Genomic DNA, 22,666 nt, shown 5'->3' with positions numbered 1-22,666 from the left:
TGAAAACTAAAGGCATTTCAGGCACATAGTCCTTTGTCCCTTTGAGGTCAGACTTTACTGTAATACACCGCCCATTCCTTTTTTCCCACATTATGGGTGTGGTCATTTGCAAACCCATTTCCTGCTCCATTGGCCTCTCCATGCAGTTTGGCATTGTTTCCAACATTTATTTGCTCTTTATTCAATGCAAGAGCTGGCTTGCAAGTGTGCCAATTCCACAAAGCTTTATTCATGTCATCCTGGACCCTTATACCAAGGAGCTTGTCTTCTTCACTCCTTCTCTTATCATCATCTTCGTAGTCACTGTCATCCTTGCTGGAGTGATGATGTAAGTTGTGCATCTCTCCACTAATATTTTCAAAGTACTGATAGATGCAAACCTTGGCGAAGCTCTTGGCGTGCTCCTTACAGGTCTCATCGAACATCTTGCGCTCAATGTCGATATAATGAGACCAGTATTTGGTTTTGAGGAAAGCAGCCTGAGTAAAGCAAGGTCGAATAGCACGAATCAGGAAGGCTGTGAACGTTATCATGAGCAAAAACATCCAGCCACAAGCCTGTGGAAAATAGAATTGTATTAGTCCAAAAACTAAGCATTGTGTCGAGTCCCTATTAAAATATGGAATTGTCTGTATCATCTATGGCAGGGGTGTCAAACTCACACATGCAGCCTAATTTGATGTCAAGAGGGCGGACCAGTAAAATCATAGAACTTATTATAAATATAATTTTCCGTTTGTTTGAATGCAAAGCTATATATATATATATATATATATATATATATATATATATATACGTGTGTGTGTGTGTGTATACTTCTTTATATTTGAATGATTTTACAAAAAAAAAACTCAGATTTTTGAGATTTTTTTTGCTTCAATTTTATCAACTACATGTGTGTTTAATACTGGATCGCAGTGATTGTATTTAAAGGCATAACATTTTAAGTCACAGGTACTGTTACAGGTACTTGGAACTGAAAAATATAGTATTGCACTTAAAATTATGAAGACCTAGAAATTATTTTCACACCATTTTCTACATAAGCATAATAATTATTTCAATGATCCTCAACCCCCACTTTCAAATTCATCCTGTGGGCCGGATTGAACACCCTCGTGGGCCGCTTGTTTGACACCACTGATCTATGACATCTTGATGCATTTGAGAGATGTTCACGTGCACAAATGTTCATCGCTCCATAATCGAATTATCAACATATGCAGATCAGTAAAAATATGTTCATATAACCATACCATTGCTTTCACTGGATCAAAGCAAAAAATAGAGTGGGTGTTTTAGAAAATAGGCTTGAGGTCCATGAATAATACATTTGGAGGCTTATCTTTCTTGCTAATAAACCAATGAAAGACCCCATTGAGCTCCAAATGTATGAAAGAAGTTAGTTTACTTCAGTTTTTAGAATTGAAGTGCAAAAAAAAAAAAAAAGATTTGCTTTGAATTCATTTAATGCGATAAAATTGCAACACGTAATGAAAATGTTCCCAACTTTGGGCCCACAACCTTGCTTAGCTGTATTTATATTGGATGACCAATGTCAGGTCATGACTTTAAAGATAAAACACAATAATAAAAATGTCACTAAGAGTTTGTATAAAAAGATCAGCACACCTGTGATATACACTTGATGTAACGGGACGCTCCTACTCTTATTTCATGATGCTCAAACAAATCTTTACATGGAATCTTCGCCAACAGTTGTATCTTCTCTGTCTCAGACATCCCATTGATTAGAGTATAGTTGCCAAACTTGTCAATATCCAAATTGATGCTGAAAGCACAGAGGAAGCTCTTGCCATCCATGAGAGTCACAGACACCCAAACTGCAGGTGCTATCAAAGATCTCTGTGTGATTGAACAGAACATGTAGCGAAGGATTGATGGATCCTTTGTCCTCTTTCCCGTCGGTCTTCTCCACTCTTCTGCTAGCACAGACACATTATTGTTCAATACAAATCCCAGTAAGAAAAACCAAATGGGAGGGATGATCAGCAGCCCAATCCCATAGCTGTAGTTATATTCCGGAATACACGGGCAGCTGAACTCAAAGGCAGAGTACATTTGTGCACTAGCCAGGGCCATGATACCACAGATCCCATTCATAAAAGATTCCTGGTTGGATTGAAGGAACTGGAACATCATACGCAATTTATCCATCTTTGCACATGTATCAGGGCTTGAGCTTCAAAGTAGTACAATCTGTAAGAAGAGGTACATCAAGATGTCAACACAAAGTGCTCTTAAAATGGGTGATACAAAAAAAGACAGCATTCATAAATTCAAAAATTAGAAATTAGTTGACAAGCAGAATCGTATGTTTAGTCATAACTGTATTAGTCTTTACATAACATATCACTTATCTATACTCTATACAGTATGTATCAAGCATAAACTATACTTGTAGTATTTGTAGAAACCACTGGCTCATGAATAGTCTTTAACGGGTTATGAACAATTAAATCAATACAATTATATGACTACCTTGTGTTATGACTTTCTAGTTATGAAAAAGTCTACTGCAGTTGCGATGGTCAATAATGCATTATATTTAGTTGAGAATTGGAATTTGTTATACTGTAACTGCCAAGTTGTGACTTAACAGCAAAAGAAAAAACAGGATTAACAGCAGATAGAGCCTCCATTTTATTCACCCTTATGTGCTATTAAGTACGAATAAATTGTATCATCAACACAACAATATGAATCTTGAGCATAAATTAACACAAAGAGCTGCACTTACTTGATTTAAAGGAGACCCTGGAGGAGATGGAAAGCCCACACATTTAAATTCTCCATTTTAGGTCAATTGCGGTCCTTTTTTGTCTGTTTACACGTTGTGTATTAGACGGACGGACCAGTGCTTCTCAAATCCTCTGTGGGGATATTCAAAGTCGACTACTTTGTTGGTCATTGTGTCCCGCCCCCTCACAAGCACCTGTGTTGAAGGTAACATTACAAAACATTTTCCTTCACCGCGCATGACTTCTAACTAAGACAATATTTATCACAAAACACATCACACAGCAATCTGAAAGTTTCAATATTTGTTCTTATTTTGTTGAGTGTAGTACTGTATGTTAGTGTATGTGTTATGTCAAGGGTTCAGAGTGGGCCACCTGAAACATGCAAAACTGGTCTCAAAGCATTCAAATGTCTGTGGCTTTGTTTGGAAAATGCGGTAGACGGCTAAGAGACAAAGGCTGTAAATATTTACACAGAATAGACAACGCTCTAGTCCACAGTCAAATAGAAGGCAAGGGACTTCTTCCTAATCATAGACACAACCCACGTTCTCACGTCCTTTTTGGTTCATGTACTGCAATGTGGCCTTGTACATAATCTTTCAGATCAGTTACTTACACATCATGATCTGCTCGTAGAACGGCATTACCGTTACTTAATCAGAATACAAAAAAGCTAGCCTCACTGTATTCCGTGACCATCCTTCCATTTTTTGAACCGGTTATCCTCACTCGGGTCGCGGGTGTGCTGGCGCCTTTCTCAGCTGACTGCGGGTGAGAAGCGGAGTTCACCCTGAACTGGTCGCCAGCCAATCACAGGGCGCGTATAGACAAACATCATCGCGTAAACAGATTACAGATACAAATTGGGCTTATTTCACACTTAAAATTTTAATGCAGACACACATGTACCACATTTGTTTAAACAGGTAACTAGTAACTGCACTGGAATAGATTTTTAAACCCTCCCAACCATGTCGATATGTACAGTACATACAGTAGCTAGCTTCACGCTAAGATGTAGCCACATTGAGAAGACAAGAAGTCTGTGCTGTTGCCTTTTTATGCATATTAAACAGTGAAGTGTCACAACAGAACACACAGAGCAAGTGTACAGAAAAAGGAAGTCATTAACCAAGTCCAATCTAAAATAGAAAGTGCAAGTTAAGTCTCGTTTCCACGAACGGGATCCTCACGTAGGTCCCCCGCGCTCCTTGTAGTTGTCTCTTGGGTACACCAGCAGGCCAAAAGTGACCACAAGCACGTACATAAGTTTTCTTTGCATGTCCAGTCTTGCATGCAAATCCATCCATCCATCCATCCATCCATTTCCTGAGCCGCTTATCCTCACTAGGGTCCACGGGAGCGCTGAAGCCTATCCCAGCGATCATCGGGCAGGAGGCGGGGTACACCCTGAACTGGTTGCCAGCCAATCGCTTCAGTCCAGTTCTAAGCCACCATATATATTTTTGATACTCCAAAGGCATTTCAGGCACATAGTCCTTTGTCCCTTTGAGATCAGACTTTACAGTAATACAATACTGGAGCCTATCCCAGCTATCTTCGGGTGAGAGGCGGGGTACACCCTGAACCGGTCGCCAGCCAATTGCAGGGCACATAGAAACAAACAACCATTCACACTCACATTCACACCTTGGGGCAATTTAGAGACTTCAATTAACCTATCCATCCATCCATTTTCTGAACTGCTTCTCTTCACTAGGGTCGCAGGCGTGCTGGAGCCTATCCCAGCTATCATCGGGCAGGAGGGGAGAACATGCAAACTATTTAATTCAACCAGGGGATGGAAAAATACCGATTTCACTCAAAGCCTGCATGAAGGACAAGAGTGGTGAATCTGAAATCTGTTCTGTGGACAAAAAACAACAACAACAAAAAAACAGCCTTTGCTAATTGTTTGTACGTGTCGTGTCATGAGCCTGCACCTTTGAGTCTGAAGGCCCTGGGCAAATTACATTGGCAAGGCAACACAGAAGCTGAAAACTAAAACAAATGGCTATAAATGAGTCTAATAGAGTGTTGGAAAAAAATATTTGTAAATATACTGCATGTCAGTGCTTCTGAGAGTGTTAGACCAGCAGAGAAGTCCTTGCAGGCCCTGACTGCATAGCATTGCTCAAAGGCACAAGACCTGCTCTACTGCTGAACGGTGACACTCTTCAGAGACTTCATACTACAGGTACATATCTTCAGGTTTCATCCCAAAAGAATTGGAAGGACCAGGAATTTCTGGAAGGTTTTATGAACGAGCTCCTGAAATCCATGAGATGTGAATGACACTATGTTGATTGAGGACATTCAGATGGTAGATTACTATGAGGTCATTGTCTCATTGACTCCACCTCATCTGTACATCCGAGTGTCCGCTTTTGGACAAGCAGGCTCCTGACCTACTGCCAAAGCAGCATCTCTAGGGTTGGATACAATTGGTCGAAAATCAAATCCAAAATGGCTGCCACTGTCAGTCTTGGGACGGAGATGATTTTATTTGCTTATTGAATGCCGATGATGCTTACAGTGGTCAACTTCATGTCGAAAAAAATAAATGAAAAAATGTCCCACTCTTCTTAAAGTCACAGGTGAGCAGATGGTTTCAAAGAACCATGAGTGATGCATGGTCACAGATTTCTCATAAATACGAGTTTGACCTCATATACGATCCAGCAAGATTAGGTTTAATGAGAGAGACTAGTTTTTAAACTGGACTATGATTCCTACTTCTACATACAGTAAGCCCTTCCTCAAGAAGCCTGGATCTCCTCTGGACACCATCAGTGAGCATATGAGGATCTACTCCAAAACATATATAAACTGCTCCCTAAAAGGTCTTGCCACACTTCACTTTAAAGATCACAGACGGGCAGCCTTGTCAGGATGTACTGTAGCACTTCGACAGCTTGGCATTGCAAATCTGAACTGATGCATTTGCTTTTGACCCCAAAGCCAGCAGAGTTTGTGGCCTGTTGGCTGGGTCACTTACTGGTTTTCATTGAGAGCAGCCTGAACAAAAAGTGTCTGCATCATGTTCTCATTGGGAATGCCTTGCCCCAAATTGTTGTGGCGCTTCCCTGGCGCGCTGACTCTTGCCAACCCTGTGACTCTCTTCCATCCCCTTGTGGTGCATGAATGCATCTAAAAAAATATACATACTCGTCTCCAGGAGATGCTCTGAAATGCAAGCATGTATGCAGAATGTAGATACTTCATTATTGACAATAGTAACAGTTCCATGTAGATGGAAATTGAATACAGGATAACAGAGGAGGCGAAGTACTTTTATTTCCAAAATATTCAATAATTAGTCCCAGTAGCTAAGGAAGTCACTATGGTCAGATGAGTCCTCCAAACTGAAGGCGCCCCAGTTGTTGGACCTCGGCTGCAGTTCAAACACCGGGTTTCCATCCTTAGCTCCAAATCTGACCTTCCAAGACGGACTTGAGACCATGTTCCCAGAAGCTGTTGGAATGATAATTCGGTCAGATAATTATGTTAAAGCTTCTGTTACATTATATTTTTCAAGTTTAAAACTTAGCTTGAGCATGATATATGTATTCCTTGTGCACATGCTAAACTACTGTTCCATGACAGTTTAAAAAATAAAATTACAAAATTGCAGACAAGCTGTACCTTTTGATAGTGGTAAGCAGGCGGATTCACAGCAGGCACACACACTGTCATTACCATACAACTCCCTCCACCTGAACCACAGACATTACTTCATTTTCTGCAAACTGGTCAAAAGTGCTGTTATAATTGACAATGATCTAATTTGCCACAGATGACTCACTTTTTGGTAACTCGATGATAATTGCAAGCCTTTAAACTTGAGGTTGGTGTTGGATCGCCCATAGAGAATTCACAGTGCAGATAGAGTTGCTGAAAAGATTTTATCAGAGATTAGCATGACAAATATTTCCCCCGTTATATAGTTTGCAGGTGTGTGCATTACACTGACTGTACCGATGATGATGAAACTGCAGTGTCTTTGAAAATGAAGGCGCTCACTGAGAATTTTTGGATGTTTAAGGGGCCCTTGAGAAACGCAGACTGTCTTGTCACCATACTATCAATCATACAACTGCAAAAAATGAAAAGTTTATGTTAATGTTGAATTATGCCATATTTTTATGGACTGAGCTGAACTGGTTACCCTTGGTTGTCAATAACGGTGTATTTAGGGTCAGAGTAAGGATCTTGGAAAGCAGTCATGAAACACTTGTTGATGTAAAGTCTCTGGTCTGTTGAAGTGCTGTCTGTTTGTTTCACCTCAAAGTACATTGGCTGTCCCAGGATAAACATTTTATCACCAACAATTTCATTCCCAGATGCTAGAAATACAAGAAAATCGCATAACAATTATGGAAATTACAAAACTATTTGATTTATTTTGTATTAGGAAAATAAGCTTAGCTCTCATGTAACCTGTATTTGTCTTACTATTTACTGTTCCATTATGTAAAAAGATAAAACTCGTGATTGTCCACATCGTTTTTAAAGTACTGCATGTGTAATAAAATGTATACACCGTTACAATTCACAAAGGAATAACTAATTTCTAGTAATGTGTATGAAAGTTTGTAGTCTTAACAGCAATGTAGTCTGTCACACCAGATAAGCTGTTCATGGAATGGTGAAAAATACATTTCCAAAAATCATACCATCTTGTGGAGTGATGACATAAGCATTTTTTGAACGTAGGGGTTTGTAAACTGTGCCTCTCCTCAGTTCGATAGAGATGCCAGGATTGAAGGAGTGAAAATGCCTGCAGCAGAACAAAAGCACTGCAGGTTAAAGCAAACTTTAAAATGATAGCTTAACTTAGCTTGTTATGGTGTAACAGAAAGCGCTGGGTCTACTTGGTTGGTTTCCATATGCCAGATAATCAATAGCTGGGTACACAAAGTAACTTTTCTTTTCCCAAAAAGCATATCAGTAATTTCATGGTACATTAACTTTTTATATGCTGCATTATTTTGAAAGGTCACAATCCAGCTCCAAATCATGAATACGTAAGGGCTCATTTTTCATGCAATCTTAAACTTGCTTAAAAACAAAGTATGCAATAACCTCAATTTGCATTATGTAGTAAAAATTTAGTCAGGCAAAATATAGATTTGTTTTTTTTTACCTTGGATATTTGCATTGCAAGGCAACGTCAAATGGCAGCTCTCTAATGACTGGAGTGGTTGGCTTATAGTGGAGTACAATACTGATGAACAAATGGTCTTCAGTACTCTAGGACAGACATTTTTACAGGTTGTGGTATGCTGAATGGCAAAGCACTGCAAAAGAAAACAACAACAACAACAACAAAAACCAGACTTGACATGAACCAACCTCTCTCTCGAATCCACAGTCAGTTTTCAAAAGGTAGAGAAGGTAATAATGTTCTGCAGTGCCTTCGTTAACAGGACACTTGCCAAGTTTCAAGTCTTTGAAAGCGTCTGTTGTTGAAAAAAGCTTCTTGCTTACTTTCACGTACATGCGGTCAATGTGGCACAAGACCTCAACAAGCTTAGATTTGGCTGCTCCTTCAGATGAGGCAACAGTGGAAGGTGGTGCAAGCAACATCTCCTTGACTGAGTCTGGAACAGGTCTAACACCTTTTTCGGGCATGAATAGCTCTTTCGGGTCCTGTGAGAAAGGAACTGTTCGATACCATGGAGCCATTGGTACTGGTGAAGATATACTCCTTAGGAATCGGTCACTAAACATTGGGGATCTGGGTACAAGGCCTGGAGTTACTTCATCCATCTCATTCTCCAGCTCTGCCTGCAAACTCTCCCATTCTAATTCTGCATCTTCATATTCCGGAACACTTGTCAGTGGCTTAGAATAGGCCAAATAAAAAGAAAATAAGAAAATCCAAATATGCATCAACCCCATTTTCTGAACATCTTATTTCCTGTGAAGTGCTCGCCCCTACTAATCAGTTTGCCACAATTGTCACCTGGAGTTAATTAGAAATTGAACTCAACCAATTAGAGTCTGTATTTTCAAAGCCATGTGGGTCAAACAAATGCAAAAAAAAAAAATACAAATAAAAAATAAACATATATTATGATGAAGCATCTTGAATCATTTGTTGTCCAATTCAAACAAATGTGTTTTTTTTTCTTTCGAAATTGGTACAACATATTTGTCATTCGTTTACAGCAGGTATTTTTATATTACGGATATTGCGTTACAATGACATCATACCCGGAAATTCGCACACTCTCCTTCCGGAAGCTGTGCTCGCTAACCGGAGTATTTCTGAATATTACCTTAAATGTCAGATTAATATAACATCACACTTCCTTGATCATATCGCTTTATACGGGAGTCAACTTTAGCCTTGAAACGTTCTGTGTTCTGAGTCTGGCAAAGTTTGTCGCAAGCATTAGTTTAGGCTGCTGCTCACAAGGCAGCTAATGTGGCTAAAGCTAATGTTTTGATTGTTTTTGTAAATCTTGACGTTGCATCGACGGTGCGTGGCGAGGCTTTACTCGTACTAATTCACAGTTTATGTATGCATTTCCTTTGAGTTCGGTCAAATTGTAATATATTTGCTAGCTGTATTGTTAACAAAACTAAACCAGCAGTTATTTACGTCTCAGTTATTGTTGGGGCCGCCGGGTTTGTCCCTTTCGCGACAGTTTAAAGAGTGGCGAGCGTTAGCAGCTCCCCGAGAACCGGCTTCAATGCGTGGGATGATGGGCAGCCAAAGTAGTCCTGTCAAGAGTTACGACTATCTCCTTAAATTCCTCTTGGTGGGAGACAGCGACGTCGGTAAGGGAGAAATCTTGGACAGTTTACAAGACGGCTCCGTGGAGTCTCCCTATGCTTACAGCAGTGGTGAGTTGCCCTTGTGTTTTATTTCATAATGCGTAAGGCATCCGTAACGGCCAACATAAACTGATCTGAATTATGTGACATTTTAGGAATTGATTACAAGACAACCACAATACTGCTGGATGGAAGAAGAGTGAAGTTAGAGTTATGGTAAGGACGACTGGTAGTGATGGCTACAGATCGTATTTAGAAAAACACAATGCTTAAATATATGCTTCTGTGTAAGGGATACATCCGGTCAGGGAAGATTCTGCACCATCTTCAGGTCTTACTCAAGAGGAGCACAGGTGAGGACTGCTAATCATTTATGGTGTGTTGCCATCAAATCTTACACATGTTACACATACAAAAAAACTTGACAATGATCACTGAAATAACTTGAAACTGCCAAAAGGAATATTCAACTAAAATCTAATGAAAATTAACCAATGAAAATCAGGCATTGTTTTGTTTTTGTGGTCCGACAGAATTAATTTGAAACAAACAAACTCATGAAAATGGCCTGGCTTTAAAACATGATGTCCTTAGTATGGTATTGCGCAACCTTTTGAGGGAATAACTGCAATCAAACAATTTCTGTTAGTCTAAATGAGACTTGAAACCTTGGTGTACTGATAGATTCTGACCTGACTTTCAACAGTCATATTAAATCAATTACTAAAACTGCCTTCTACCATTTGAAGAACATATCCAGAGTGAAGGCTTGCATGTGTCAAGCTGACCAGGAGAAACGCAACCATGCTTTTATCTCAAGTAGACTTGACTATTGTAATGGTCTTCTGACTGGACTCCCCAAAAAGAGCATTAAACAGCTGCAGCTCATTCAGAATGCTGCAGCTCGGGTTCTGACCAGAACAAAGAGGTTGGATCATATTACTCCAATTCTAAAGTCTTTACACTGGCTTCCAGTCAGCTTTAGAATAGATTTTAAAGTTCAGCTACTGGTCCAAAAATCACTAAACAGTTTAAGTCCTGAATACATGAATGAAATGCTAATGGCATATAAACCCAGTAGGGCTCTGAGATCGACAGACTCAGGTCAAATAGTGGAGCACAGAGTCCAAAGCAAAACATTGAAGCAGCATTTAGCTATTATGCTGCACACAAATGGAATAAGTTTCCAACAAATGCGCTGTATGAATAAATTTGCTTTGCTTTGCTTTTGGCATGTCTTGACCGCTATTTTGTAGGGATGCACCAATACCGGTACCAATGATACTGTACGTTTGTACTCCTGCGTAGCCTCCTAAAAATGCTCTGATACTACGTCATCGATGCTTGATTTATGCTGTTTATTGACACTCCAGTTGAACTTTACTGAACTTTACTAAGACTAAGCACACAACAAAGAGAGTTACACGTTGTATATTTAACCAAACACATACTTTGTATTCTGCTCCACAAGTTTAATGCAAACTCATAATTAGAGATGTCCCGATCAGTCGCAGAACTGCCAAATGTTACGGAACGTCCATATTTTGTACGGAAATCTCTGCATGTTGACTCGTTACGGCCGTAACACTGATCGTTCTGGATATTGGGGGGGGAATCCAGCATCTGATAATATACCGGCGCATCCACATTGAACAGCTGCTTGGTGCACGCTATTTTATTACGCCCCCAGCTGTCAAGCCGCGGAGGCGATAGTCCTCTTTGCATACGGTGTCAACGCATTGTAAGTCACTGATCATCGCCTCCATGGTAGCAAATAAGCTAGACTTCTTAACATGCTTCTTACACAAAAGTGTCACAAAGGGAGGATGAGGAGTGTATAGGTGAAGACAATGTCAAAGCGATGCTATCTTGTCATACGGTCGCAAAACATCTAAATAAGTTATTTGGTGAAACAATACACTTGTCACATAGGTCTGGCTGGAACTGCGTTTTCGCGGAGTGTAACCAACTTTAAACAACAAAATAACAGGCCAATTAATACGTGTTTAGTGGTATAAATAAAATGATAAATGGCCACACAGGACGTCTAAACTGGAAATGAATGAGTATTTCACTGCACGTCACTTCAGAACGTGGGCAGGTTAAAAGTATATTATTAGTAGTAAATATTTTTAATATAAGATAACCTTTATTAGTCCCACAATGGGGAAATTTACATGGTTTCAGAAGCAATTGTAGAAAATATATAATATAAATAGCATGCAAGAGAAGACATAATTACAGTTCTTCTTACACGTAATTGTAGGCGTAAAGAAGTACATTGACAAACCCAAAACTATTGTCCATACATAAACTGCAGTTCAGGCTATCAGTAGTTATTTTTATGTTTTCAAAGTAGAGTGCTGGGTTTTAATGTTGACGTTTGAGATCTGAAATTTTGAAAATATGGAAATTCAGACAACTTTGGACAAATTGTTCTAGAAGTGAATTTTTATAGGTTGGCAGCTCTGGAGTCCAATCTAATCCAATACCATAACAATGCAGATTATGAAGAAAAAAGGGGGAGCTGTTGGATGAAGGCTGCTTTTGGGCTAGCATCGCTATTGTATCAAATGAGTATTTAGGGTTGCGCCAGAATACCTCAGTTACTGAAATCATTTGATGGCAGTGATCCTCTCAGCATTTTTTGTAATAACATATTAAGTTAAAGGTACCATCATTTTTGTCAAGGCCAGGAGTTTTTTTTTTTTTATATAATTCTGTTGAACCACAAAAATAAAGCAATGCCTCATTTTAATTGGTTATTTTTTAGTATTTTTTCAGTTATTATTTTTGTCCGTTTAAAGTTATTTTAGTGATCATAGTGGGCTTTTCTTTCATTAACTGAGCGGTATCAACAATTTTGTTCATGTGTGTACCTGTGCTCATGAATACTTTCATCCCACAGGGCATACTTCTTGTTTATGACATCACCAATGGCTGGTCATTTGATGGCATTGACCGGTGGATCCGAGAAATTGATGAGGTTGGCATTTTTAATCAAAGAAATACGGTACTCACCAAAAGTTAGGGATATTGGGCTTTTGGATGAAATTTCAGGATGAACCTAAAATGCACTATATCCTTTACAGGCGAACGTAATTGGACTCTCTCTCAACTTTGAATGCACATGTCCAACTGTTCATTGATTCACTACTTTTTGCAAAAATGTATGTTTCCAACAAAGGAGTGGAATGGCAAATTTCACAAGTGGTCTATGAATCGATCAGTACATTTCCTGGTTCAATTATAATTGTTATTTAAACAGTCCTCTTCATCATGCTGTTCACATTTTGACATCCTGAGACTAAGAGGACACCTAACAATTGATCAACAGTACCTCGCCATTGTGAGGCTTCTAACAGGATGGTCTCAGTGGGAAGTGGCCACTGAGCTTAGAGTGTCACAGGTTGCAGGCTACAACACACATACAGAGAGACAGGAAGATTCATAGAAAGCCATAGAAGTGGACGTCCATGTAAATAAGAATTTAAAAAACACCGTTGTGAATTTTGACAGGCGGCACGTTGCTCGACTGGTTAGCACAGCTGCCTCACAGTTCTGAGGACCGGGGTTAAAATCCCGACCCCGCCTGTGTGGAGTTTGCACGTTCTCAAAGGGCCTGCGTGGGTTTTCTCCGGGTACTCCGGCTTCCTCCCACTCTCCCCCCCTCCAAAAAAAAACCATGCATGGTAGGTTGATTGAAGACTCCAAATTGCCAGTAGGTGTGAATGGTTGTTTGTTTAAGTGTGCCCTGCGATTGGCTGGCGACCAGTTCAAGGTGTACCCCGCTTCTCGCCCGAAGATAGCTGGGATAGGCTCCAGCGCGTCCGCTACCCCAGTGAGGATAAACAGTATAGAACATGGATGAATGGATGAATTTTGACATTCAGCTCCTTGTCAGAGATCAGCAAGCTGGGCTAGAAGTACTTAAACATTGTACAGTTGGACGTGCATTCAAAAGTAGAGAAGGTCAATTTATGTTCTCCTGTAAAGGTTGTAGTGCATTTTAAGTTCATCTTTAAATGTGACCAAAAGCCGAATATCCCTAGCTTCTTGTGATGTATGTCACCACATTTACACAGTAAAAAAAACATGTTACATCTTTCAGCATGCCCCAGGTGTGCCCAGAATCTTGGTTGGCAACCGACTTCACTTGGCTTTCAAGCGGCGGGTTCCAACAGAGCAAGCAAGGGCTTATGCTGAAAAAAACAGCATGACATTCTTTGAGGTCAGCCCTCTGTGCAACTTCAATGTCATCGAGTCTTTCACAGAACTCTCACGTATCGTGCTCATGAGGCACGGGATGGAAAAGTTCTGGAGGCCCAACAGAGGTGAGGCTTTTGTTGACTGTACACCAAAACAGCAAGGAATAAAAGTTATACTCAACACAAATTCCAGTCTGTGCATGAACTGCTGAAGCCTGCTCGGATAAGACGTGAAACGTCTTCTAAGACAACCAGAACAGTCCAATTGTGATCGATTCAATGCCCTGAGAATCAATGAGTTGGATGAATGAAAATATTTACAGATACAAATTCCTGTCATAATTTGAGCTCACTCCATGTAATTAAACCCCCCAAAATATCTTTACGCATGGCACAATGTAGGAGAGCAGTTTTTTCTGGTCCAGAGTCAGCAGTTCTTTTGCTTCTCAAAAAGAAGGATCATTCCTTTGAGAACAATGATGTCCTATTATCGTTCCCCCAAAAGTTGTGTAATTCCATGGGAAGAATGGCCGCTATGGAGCTGTTTTGCCACCGAGCAAGTAAACGACCGTTTGGTATGCAGGACAGTTGTTTGCCTGCTATATATATATATATATATATATATATATATATATATATATATAATATATACACACACACACATATATATATATATATATATATATATATATGTGTGTGTGTATGTGTGTATATATATATATATGTGTGTATATATGTGTGTGTATATATATATATATATGTGTGTGTATATATGTATATATATATATATATATATATATATATACACACACACACACACATACATACACACACACACATATATATCTGTGAAAGTTTAACTTTTTGAGGGGAATTATGGAAATAAACTTTTCCATGATATAAAAAATGTTCGGAAAGGGTCTGTATGTAAAATAATTCACGGCCTCACAAAATGCCCCCTGAACCGGAAATGAATTAATACATCACTGGAGACGTCAACTGAGAACGGGGTCAGGTGAAAAGTATATTATTATTAATAATAAATATTTATAATAAAAGATAACCTTTATTAGTCTCATAATGGGGAAATAAATGTTCATCATTTCAGTAGCAGTAGTGGATATAGGAAATATATAATATAAATGGCATTCACAAAATAGTAAATTGTTGCACAATTGAACAGTATGTAGAATTATTTTAATCCTATTACAAAGTATACTGCAATAGCGGTCCTGCGGTCATGTTCTTGACAAAAGTTTGAAAATATGGAAATTCAGACAAATTCTAGGAGTGAATTTCTATATTTAATTGTCAACATCGAAACAAATATGTTCAAATATTTCATTTTGTGTGTGGTAAACTAGTATAACACACAAGTTTAACTTTCTGAAACAAATTATTGAAATAATTCCCTTTTCATCAATATTCAAATTTTTGGGCACATACCTATAGACATATAACCAGTCACTCACATAAAAAAAAAGAAAAAACAGGATTTCCGAACATATTTTGAACTTGATCACATCCCATGCATGCACTTGCATCATCTGGATTCCCTTTCCAGTTTTCAGCCTCCGAGATCTGTGCTGCCGTTCCATCGTCTCCTGCACACCTGTGCACCTCATCGACAAGCTGCCTCTCCCGGTGGCCATCAAATCCCACCTCAAGTCATTCTCCATGGCCAACGGCATGAATGCGGTTATGATGCACGGACGCTCCTACTCGGTGGTCAACAGTGCAACCCCGGGCGGCACAAGTGGCGGAAGCAAGGCCAACAGTATCAAACGCTCCAAGTCCTTCAGACCCCCACAGAGTCCACCAAAAACCTCTCCATCCTCTTCCTCCAAGGGGAACTGTAAGATATCGTAGTGAAAGCGTGGACTGAGGCCAGTGTGTTTTGGTGGTGTTGCTCCCAGAGGCCTCTCAAGGCCACTGGGCGTGGAAACATGCTACCTACAAGTAAACCTGATCAGAACTTGGCGCTACCTTGAACGTGCTTTGACCTGTTGTGCTGGGTTTCTATTTATTTGCACTTGCTGGTGCCATCTGTTTTGCCCACACATTTACTAAATAAACTAACTGATCGAGTTGAACAAGACATTGGACCAAGAGATCAGTTGCGGATTGTAACTCACCCTCTAATACTACATATTAGGGGAGAATATTCAGATCAGTTTATTTTTGAAATTTTATGTTTATCTTAATATTTAAAATTGGACTTTAATTTTTAAATATTGCTTTATGTAATTGTTTGGTTTTGACTCTTATGGGAGACTTGTCTAATTTACAGTGTCTTATACCCTCATTGAGGGGCCACTCTCTTTGCAACAACCTTTTTCAAATCTGAGATTAAAGTTAAATTTTAAATATGGCTCATTTGATTTATATCATCAGGCGATGGGGCAATTCAATTATTTGCACGGAGTTCAGCAAAACTACCATCTAAAAACTGCATTGCCCTATACCTGATCAGCTGCTTTAGTTTCACCCACTATTGGATGTTGTTCTGCAGCCTTTTTAACCTATTAAGTGAAATTATAGTTTTCATTAAAAACTTTGGAAATGGCTTGGTGCTGATGAGAATAAGTACAAACTAAATGTACAGATTTTTACCTTTTTAGGTTTGCTATTGTTCAACATAAATTTGTAAATACAATTTTTTTTTTTTGCATTTTGAATATTTTGTGAACTGTATGCTATGTATTTATGAATGTAAAAATGATATTCATCTGCTACCTTTCTGTGGCCATTTAGTATCCGGTGGAATTTTGTGTCGCTGCCTCTCAAGTATTTGTGAGTTTGAACTCCTTTCAGCCTCCTGGAAAGTAGACTCATGACAGCAGTGCCTGGTTCCTGTTGACATTTAGCAAGCTTTCCATTGTGCACCACACAAATGATTGACAAGAAGTGTAAGATGTTAAGTTTACAGCAAGACCTCACTCAGTAAGAGCATAAAGTATGTTTTTTTTAATCTGAGTTTAACCTTCCTGATGAAACAATATGTGGTAAGATTATGTAAGGAATTAAAATATGGTGCACATTTTTTCTGTCTGTGCCGTACTGAGACCAGTGCGTTGTACTGTATTAAATAAACTAAAGCACAATCTCGATGTCTTGATGCAATCAGAGCTGTGTTGTAAAGGTTTGGATATTAACTAATACTCATTTTCTCATCCGGCTGCATAAAAAACAAAGACACACTTTACAAATAAAGGTGGGTAAAACTGATCTGTCATTTTACTGTCAAGGTCATTGTGGGAATATGTTTGGCTCTCTTTGTATGTTGTGGGGCCACCGGTGCCGAGGAGTCTTCAAACTGAATTGATTAGCGTTGCGTTGACCACTTTTGGACAACCGGAACATGAATGCAGTGGTCAAAAGTCACGGAAAGGTTGCGGGGTCACTGCCAATGAAAAGATGAGGGGGGCAGCTTCTCAGCGCCTCGCAGCGGCCTCGGGACAATGCAAATGTGTCGCTTTACGTCTTGCCACCTGGCTTTGGCATCTCTGAACTCGATGTGAATGAGGGACGGCGTGCAATGAACGAGGTCAAAAACGTTTTTCAAGTCAGTCGCCTATTACCCTGCTTAAATCGCAAAAAAAAAATGCTTCTTTTCAAGGAATGACATTTTCAACAATGTTGTTTTCAATCGCAATTTTAACAAAGAACATCTTCACTATGATTTCCAACATGCGTGACGCCAAGTTTGATGCAATAACTCCACATTGCGTCATTGGCCCATTTGTGTCCAGACTTTTGTGACACACTGTCCAATACTGCACACCAAAGTTGCAATTTATTCCAGAACCACAAAACGTCCCATAAAATCAAGCTTCCACATTAATGATCCCCCGAAAAGTTGCTTGGCAGTTTGAAGGCGACACCGCAATAAATTGTGTCTGGACACCTTTAACGTTGGACTTGTCACGGGGATGTTTATGTCCGTGCACACGGTTGTTGGCACAGCTTGTTGTGGTGTGTTTTCTTTGATGTTTTTACAATGTTTGTGCAGTTGCTGATTGCATGGCACTGCTTCATAAAAGTTTGAGACACCGCATGGCCGGGGATGGGGGTGGGGGTGGAGGGCTGCATCGCCCCCCCTGCCCCCCTCTCTCCTACCCTCCCCATTCACTCTCTGAAAGGCTGATGTTCCGTCTCTCAATTCTCATTGTGTTCGCTTATTCCGCGGCAGTGTGTAATCGCCCAGAGTTCAACTTGGTCTCCTGATTCGTTTTTCTATGGACGATCAAGGAAACAATTCTACTAATCGAAACTATATTTACGTAACGTATTTCTGGATCTGATTTGTCATGGCGCACGGAATTTGGTTGAAGTGGTTTACTGACTTTACGCACTGCAAGAAGACTTGTGCGCAAACCAGACCTCACTGAAAGGCTTACAAAACCCCACTTCCTTATGTTAACCTAAATGAGGTATGGAATTAACCGAAGGACGACTCTTGCAAAAGAGCAACAATGCATAAAACCCATCTACCACTTTTGGATTATAGATGCGGCAAGAGGAATACCATTTGGCGCTATGCACTCTACTCCAATAGACAAGAAGTGGGATGGATTCGCGGATATTTGCGAACAATTTTGGTTTTCCAATTACTCGGACTTTCTCTGGGTGCAAGTGTGTCACCACCCAAAGTGGAACACGAGGGGCTTTGTCCCAACACACTTAACACAAATCTCTGGGTTGACGCACAAAGCACCTGCGAGAGAGAATGCAACGTTGATGAGGTGAGGTAATTTATACTTTATACCGAATATTATTTATTTACAAATATATATACACTCAAAATTACACGTGTTGGGCATGTACTGAAGAAGAAGCACGTTGTATTTCAGGTATAGGCTTTTTTTCTGGATGACTTTTTACAACCCCAATTCCAATGAAGTTGGGACTTTGTGTTAAACATAAATAAAAACAGAATCCAATGATTTGCAAACCATGTTCAACCTATATTGAATACACTACAAAGACAAGATATTTAATGTTCAAACTGATAAACTTGATTGATTTTAGCAAATAATCATTAATTTAGAATGTTATGGCTGCAACACGTTCCAAAAAAGCTGGGACAGGGTCATGTTTACCACTGTGTTACATCACCTTTTCTTTTACAACATTCAATACACGTTTGGGAACTGAGGACACTAATTGTTGAAGCTTTGTGGGTGGAATTCTTTCCCATTCTTGCTTGATGTACAGCTTCAGCTGTTCAACAGTCCGGGGTCTCTGTTGTCGTATTTTACGCTTCATAATGCGCCACACACATTTTCAATGGGAGACAGGTCTGGACTGCAGGCAGGCCAGTCTTTTACTATGAAGCCACGCTGTTGTAACACGTGCACAATGTGGTTTGGCATTGTCTTGCTGAAATAAGCAGGGGCTTCCATGAAAAAGACGTTGCTTGGATGGCAGCATATGTTTCTTCAAAACCTGTATGTACCTTTCAGCATTAATGGTGCCTTCACAGACGTGTAAGTTACCCATGCCATTGGCACTAACACAGCCCCATACCATCACAGATGCTGGCTTTTGAACTTTGCGTCCATAACAGTCCGGATGTTTTCTTTCCGTCTTTGGCCCGGAGGACACGACGTCCACAATTTCCAAAAACAATTTTAAATGTGGACTCATCAGACCACAGAACACTTTTCCACTTTCCATCAGTCCATCTTAGATGATCTCGGGCCCAGAGAAGCCGGCGGCGTTTCTGGGTGTTGTTGATAAATGGCTTTTGCTTTGCATCGTAGAGTTTCAAGTTGCACTTACGGATGTAGCGCCGAACTGTATTTACTGACAATGGTTTTCTGAAGTGTTCCTGAGCCCATATGGTGATATATTTTACGCATTGATGTCGGTTTTTGATGCAGTGCCGCCTGAGGGATCGAAGGTCACGGGCATTCAATGTTGGTTTTCGGCCTTGCCGCTTACATGCAGTGATTTCTCCAGATTCTCTGAACCTTTTGAAGATATTATGGACCGTAGATGATAAAATCCCTAAATTCCTTGCAATTGTACGTTGAGGAACATTGTCCTTAAACTGTTCGACTATTTTTTCACACACTTGTTCACAAGGAGGTGAACCTCTCCCCATCTTTGCTTGTGAATGACTGAGGGAAGCTCCTTTTATACCCAATCATGGCACCCACCTGTTCTCAATTAGCCTCTTCACCTGTGGGATGTTCAAAACAGGTGTTTGATGAGCATTCCTCAACTTTCTCAGTCTTTTTTGCCACCTGTCCGAGCTTTTTTTGAATGTGTTGCAGCCATAAAATTCTAAGTTAATGATTATTGACTAAAAACAATAAAGTTTGTCAGTTTGAACATTAAATATCTTGTTTTTGTAGTGTATTCAATTAAATATAGGTTGAACATGATTTGCAAATCATTGTATTCTGTTTTTATGTTTAACACATGCCAACTTCATTGGAATTGTGGTTGTACTTTTATTCCCTACATTTGAAAAACAGAAATGTGACACTTTTTTTTTTTTTTTTAGCTCATTCCTTTTTTAATCCTCCACGGATTATGGCGCAAAAAGCCGTTGGGTTTTTGCTTGATTGATGGGGATCTTGTTGACTTATAGGCACAACGTGAACCAGGATGCATTAACAACAATACTGCAATGCGACAGATTTGGAGATGCAAGATATTCCCCATGCATGGCCTTAAGAGAATAGTTTGATGTTGTCAGCTCCAGGAATTATGTGGGGAAATGGGTTTTGTATTTTACTAGCCTAAAAACCACCAGTTTCTTGCATTCAAAAATGTATTTTCTAAAAAAAACTAAACACATTCTTTCATTGTGCCAAGTTGTCAAAACGGTTACTGAAAAAATTCATTTGAAATTTTGTACTTGGGGCGGCACGGTGGATTGACTGGTTAGAGCGTCAGCCTCACAGTTCTGAGGACCCGGATTCAATCCCCGGCCCCGCCTGTGTGGAGTTTGCATGTTCTCCCCGTGCCTGCGTGGGTTTTCTCCGGGCACTCCGGTTTCCTTCCACATCCCAAAAACATGCATTAATTGGAGACTCTAAATTGCCCGTAGGCATGACTGTGAGTGCGAATGGTTGTTTGTTTCTATGTGCCCTGCGATTGGCTGGCAACCAGGTAAGGGTGTACCCCGCCTCCTGCCCGATGACAGCTGGGATAGGCTCCGGCACGCCCGTGACCCTAGTGAGGAGAAGCGGCTCAGAAAATGGATGGATGGATTTTGTACTTGAATACTTTGAATTCTGTACTCCCCTCCTTACTTAAATATAGGAGTTGAATAATTTAAGTATCTGTACTTTTATAAGACTTGCCATCTCTGTCAATTAGTGGTTTGTGCTTTGTGTTGTGTGAGCAGGACTGTGCTGACTTTGAGAAGTGCTGTACCAACGTGTGCGGCCTCAACAGTTGTGTAGCTGCACGATTCTCCGATGGCACCACTGCTCAGCCTGATGGCCTTGGGGGGAAAGGGGACGGCGCCCCGGGGTCCACGGCGACCTGCGATGGATTCATCTGCAGCCAGCAGGGAGCCACATGTGACATCTGGGACGGCCAGCCCATCTGCAAGTGTCGGGACCGATGCGAGAAAGAGCCCAACTTCACCTGCGCATCGGATGGCCTCACGTATTTCAACCGCTGCTACATGGATGCAGAGGCCTGCATCCGGGGGGTGACTCTCACTGTGGTCACCTGCCGATTCTACCTCGCAGGACCCCACACTAGTCCGCTGCCTCAGGGCACGACTGCTTATCCCACACCAACATCCTCTGAGGAGGAACCAATGCCACCCACGCTGTACTCCAACCCTCACCACCAGTCCATCTATGTCGGAGGCACGGTCAGCTTCCACTGTGATGTCATAGGCATCCCCAGACCCGATGTAACCTGGGAGAAACAAAGTGAGCGGCGCGAGAGACTCGTCATGAGGCCGGATCAAATGTACGGCAATGTGGTGATTACCAACATTGGAAAGCTTGTCATCTATAACGCCCAGGTGTGGGACACGGGCATCTACACGTGCATTGCACGCAATTCCGCAGGGGTTCTCCGTGCAGACTACCCTCTATCAGTCATACGCCGGGCTGATGACGACTTCTCTGATGATCCGGAGATGCCCATGGGGAGGCCCTTCTCACCAGCTGACTGCCTGGCTGAAGTGGACACGAGAGTGTGCAGCGGTGAGCGCCATACGGATTGGTACTATGACAGCAAGCTGGGCTCTTGCATGGCGTTCAGCAATGGAGGATGTGAGGATAGCCGCAACCGATTTGAGACTTATGAGGAATGTAAGGCCTTCTGTCAGAGAGAGGGGAATGGGATCTGCTCCCTACCTTCAGTCCAGGGCCCCTGCAAAGCTTGGGAAGTGCGTTGGGCTTGGAATTCCATCATGAAGCAGTGCCAAGCTTTCGCCTACGGTGGCTGCCATGGGAATGCTAACAGCTTCGGCACGCAAAAGGAGTGTGAAGCAAACTGCCCAGCACCCAAAAGGAAACCTTGCAAGACGTGTAGGCTTAAGGGGAAAATGGTGCCTAGTTTATGCCGCAGTGACTTTGCCATTGTGGGGCGGCTGACCGAGCTCGTTGAGGATCTGGACTCGGGATTGGCCCGCTTTAGCTTGGAAGAGGTTCTCAGAGATGAAAAGATGGGCTTGACTTTCTTCAACACCAAACACCTTGAGGTGACCATTGACAAGATAGACTGGAGTTGTCCTTGCCCAAACATCACCTTGGAGGAAAACCCTCTGCTGGTGATGGGCGTGGTGCAGGACGGCATGGCCATCATCCAGTCAGACAGTTACGTCAGAGCAATAACTGATCGCAGACTTAAGAAGCTTCGTGAAGTTCTGGTTAAAAAGACCTGCCAGACATTGTAAAAGACTTGTTATTGCACAGATGGCTGAAG

The 22,666-nt window shown here is 40.9% G+C and overlaps 4 protein-coding genes and 1 pseudogene across 4 annotated transcripts; 3 read left to right on the top strand and 2 right to left on the bottom strand.

Annotated features, from left to right (window-relative positions):
- Positions 1 to 47: 47 nt before the first annotated feature.
- LOC133404542 (calcium homeostasis modulator protein 1) lies at positions 48 to 2,780 on the bottom strand. The gene is made up of 3 exons (XM_061680523.1): positions 2,762 to 2,780; positions 1,633 to 2,220; positions 48 to 557 (listed from the first exon to the last, which is right to left on the bottom strand). The coding sequence occupies exons 2-3, from the start codon at positions 2,176 to 2,178 to the stop codon at positions 48 to 50; spliced, it is 1,056 nt and encodes a 351-aa protein (XP_061536507.1). The 5' UTR covers positions 2,179 to 2,220; positions 2,762 to 2,780.
- A 1,818-nt stretch (positions 2,781 to 4,598) lies between these two features.
- On the top strand, positions 4,599 to 5,955 carry LOC133403707 (inositol 1,4,5-trisphosphate receptor-interacting protein-like; annotated as a pseudogene).
- A 126-nt stretch (positions 5,956 to 6,081) lies between these two features.
- On the bottom strand, positions 6,082 to 8,618 carry zp3c (zona pellucida glycoprotein 3c). Its single transcript, XM_061678859.1, has 8 exons — positions 8,121 to 8,618; positions 7,912 to 8,018; positions 7,442 to 7,545; positions 6,934 to 7,111; positions 6,735 to 6,861; positions 6,571 to 6,659; positions 6,411 to 6,481; positions 6,082 to 6,239 (listed from the first exon to the last, which is right to left on the bottom strand). The coding sequence occupies exons 1-8, from the start codon at positions 8,535 to 8,537 to the stop codon at positions 6,082 to 6,084; spliced, it is 1,251 nt and encodes a 416-aa protein (XP_061534843.1). The 5' UTR covers positions 8,538 to 8,618.
- A 373-nt stretch (positions 8,619 to 8,991) lies between these two features.
- On the top strand, positions 8,992 to 16,971 carry LOC133403927 (ras-related protein Rab-40C-like). The gene is made up of 6 exons (XM_061679355.1): positions 8,992 to 9,620; positions 9,707 to 9,767; positions 9,844 to 9,904; positions 12,460 to 12,537; positions 13,663 to 13,885; positions 15,324 to 16,971. Exons 1-6 carry the CDS (start codon positions 9,467 to 9,469, stop codon positions 15,626 to 15,628), a joined length of 882 nt encoding a protein of 293 aa, XP_061535339.1. The 5' UTR covers positions 8,992 to 9,466; the 3' UTR covers positions 15,629 to 16,971.
- A 1,263-nt stretch (positions 16,972 to 18,234) lies between these two features.
- Positions 18,235 to 22,637, top strand: wfikkn1 (WAP, follistatin/kazal, immunoglobulin, kunitz and netrin domain containing 1). The gene is made up of 2 exons (XM_061680102.1): positions 18,235 to 18,504; positions 21,123 to 22,637. The coding sequence occupies exons 1-2, from the start codon at positions 18,235 to 18,237 to the stop codon at positions 22,635 to 22,637; spliced, it is 1,785 nt and encodes a 594-aa protein (XP_061536086.1).
- The last annotated feature ends 29 nt before the right edge of the window (positions 22,638 to 22,666 follow it).

Source organism: Phycodurus eques, chromosome 6 (genome assembly GCF_024500275.1).
Source record: "Phycodurus eques isolate BA_2022a chromosome 6, UOR_Pequ_1.1, whole genome shotgun sequence".
Lineage (NCBI taxonomy): Eukaryota > Metazoa > Chordata > Actinopteri > Syngnathiformes > Syngnathidae > Phycodurus > Phycodurus eques.
The sequence above is the reverse complement of the archived record's forward strand: the minus strand, read 5'-3'. Positions and strand labels throughout refer to the sequence as shown.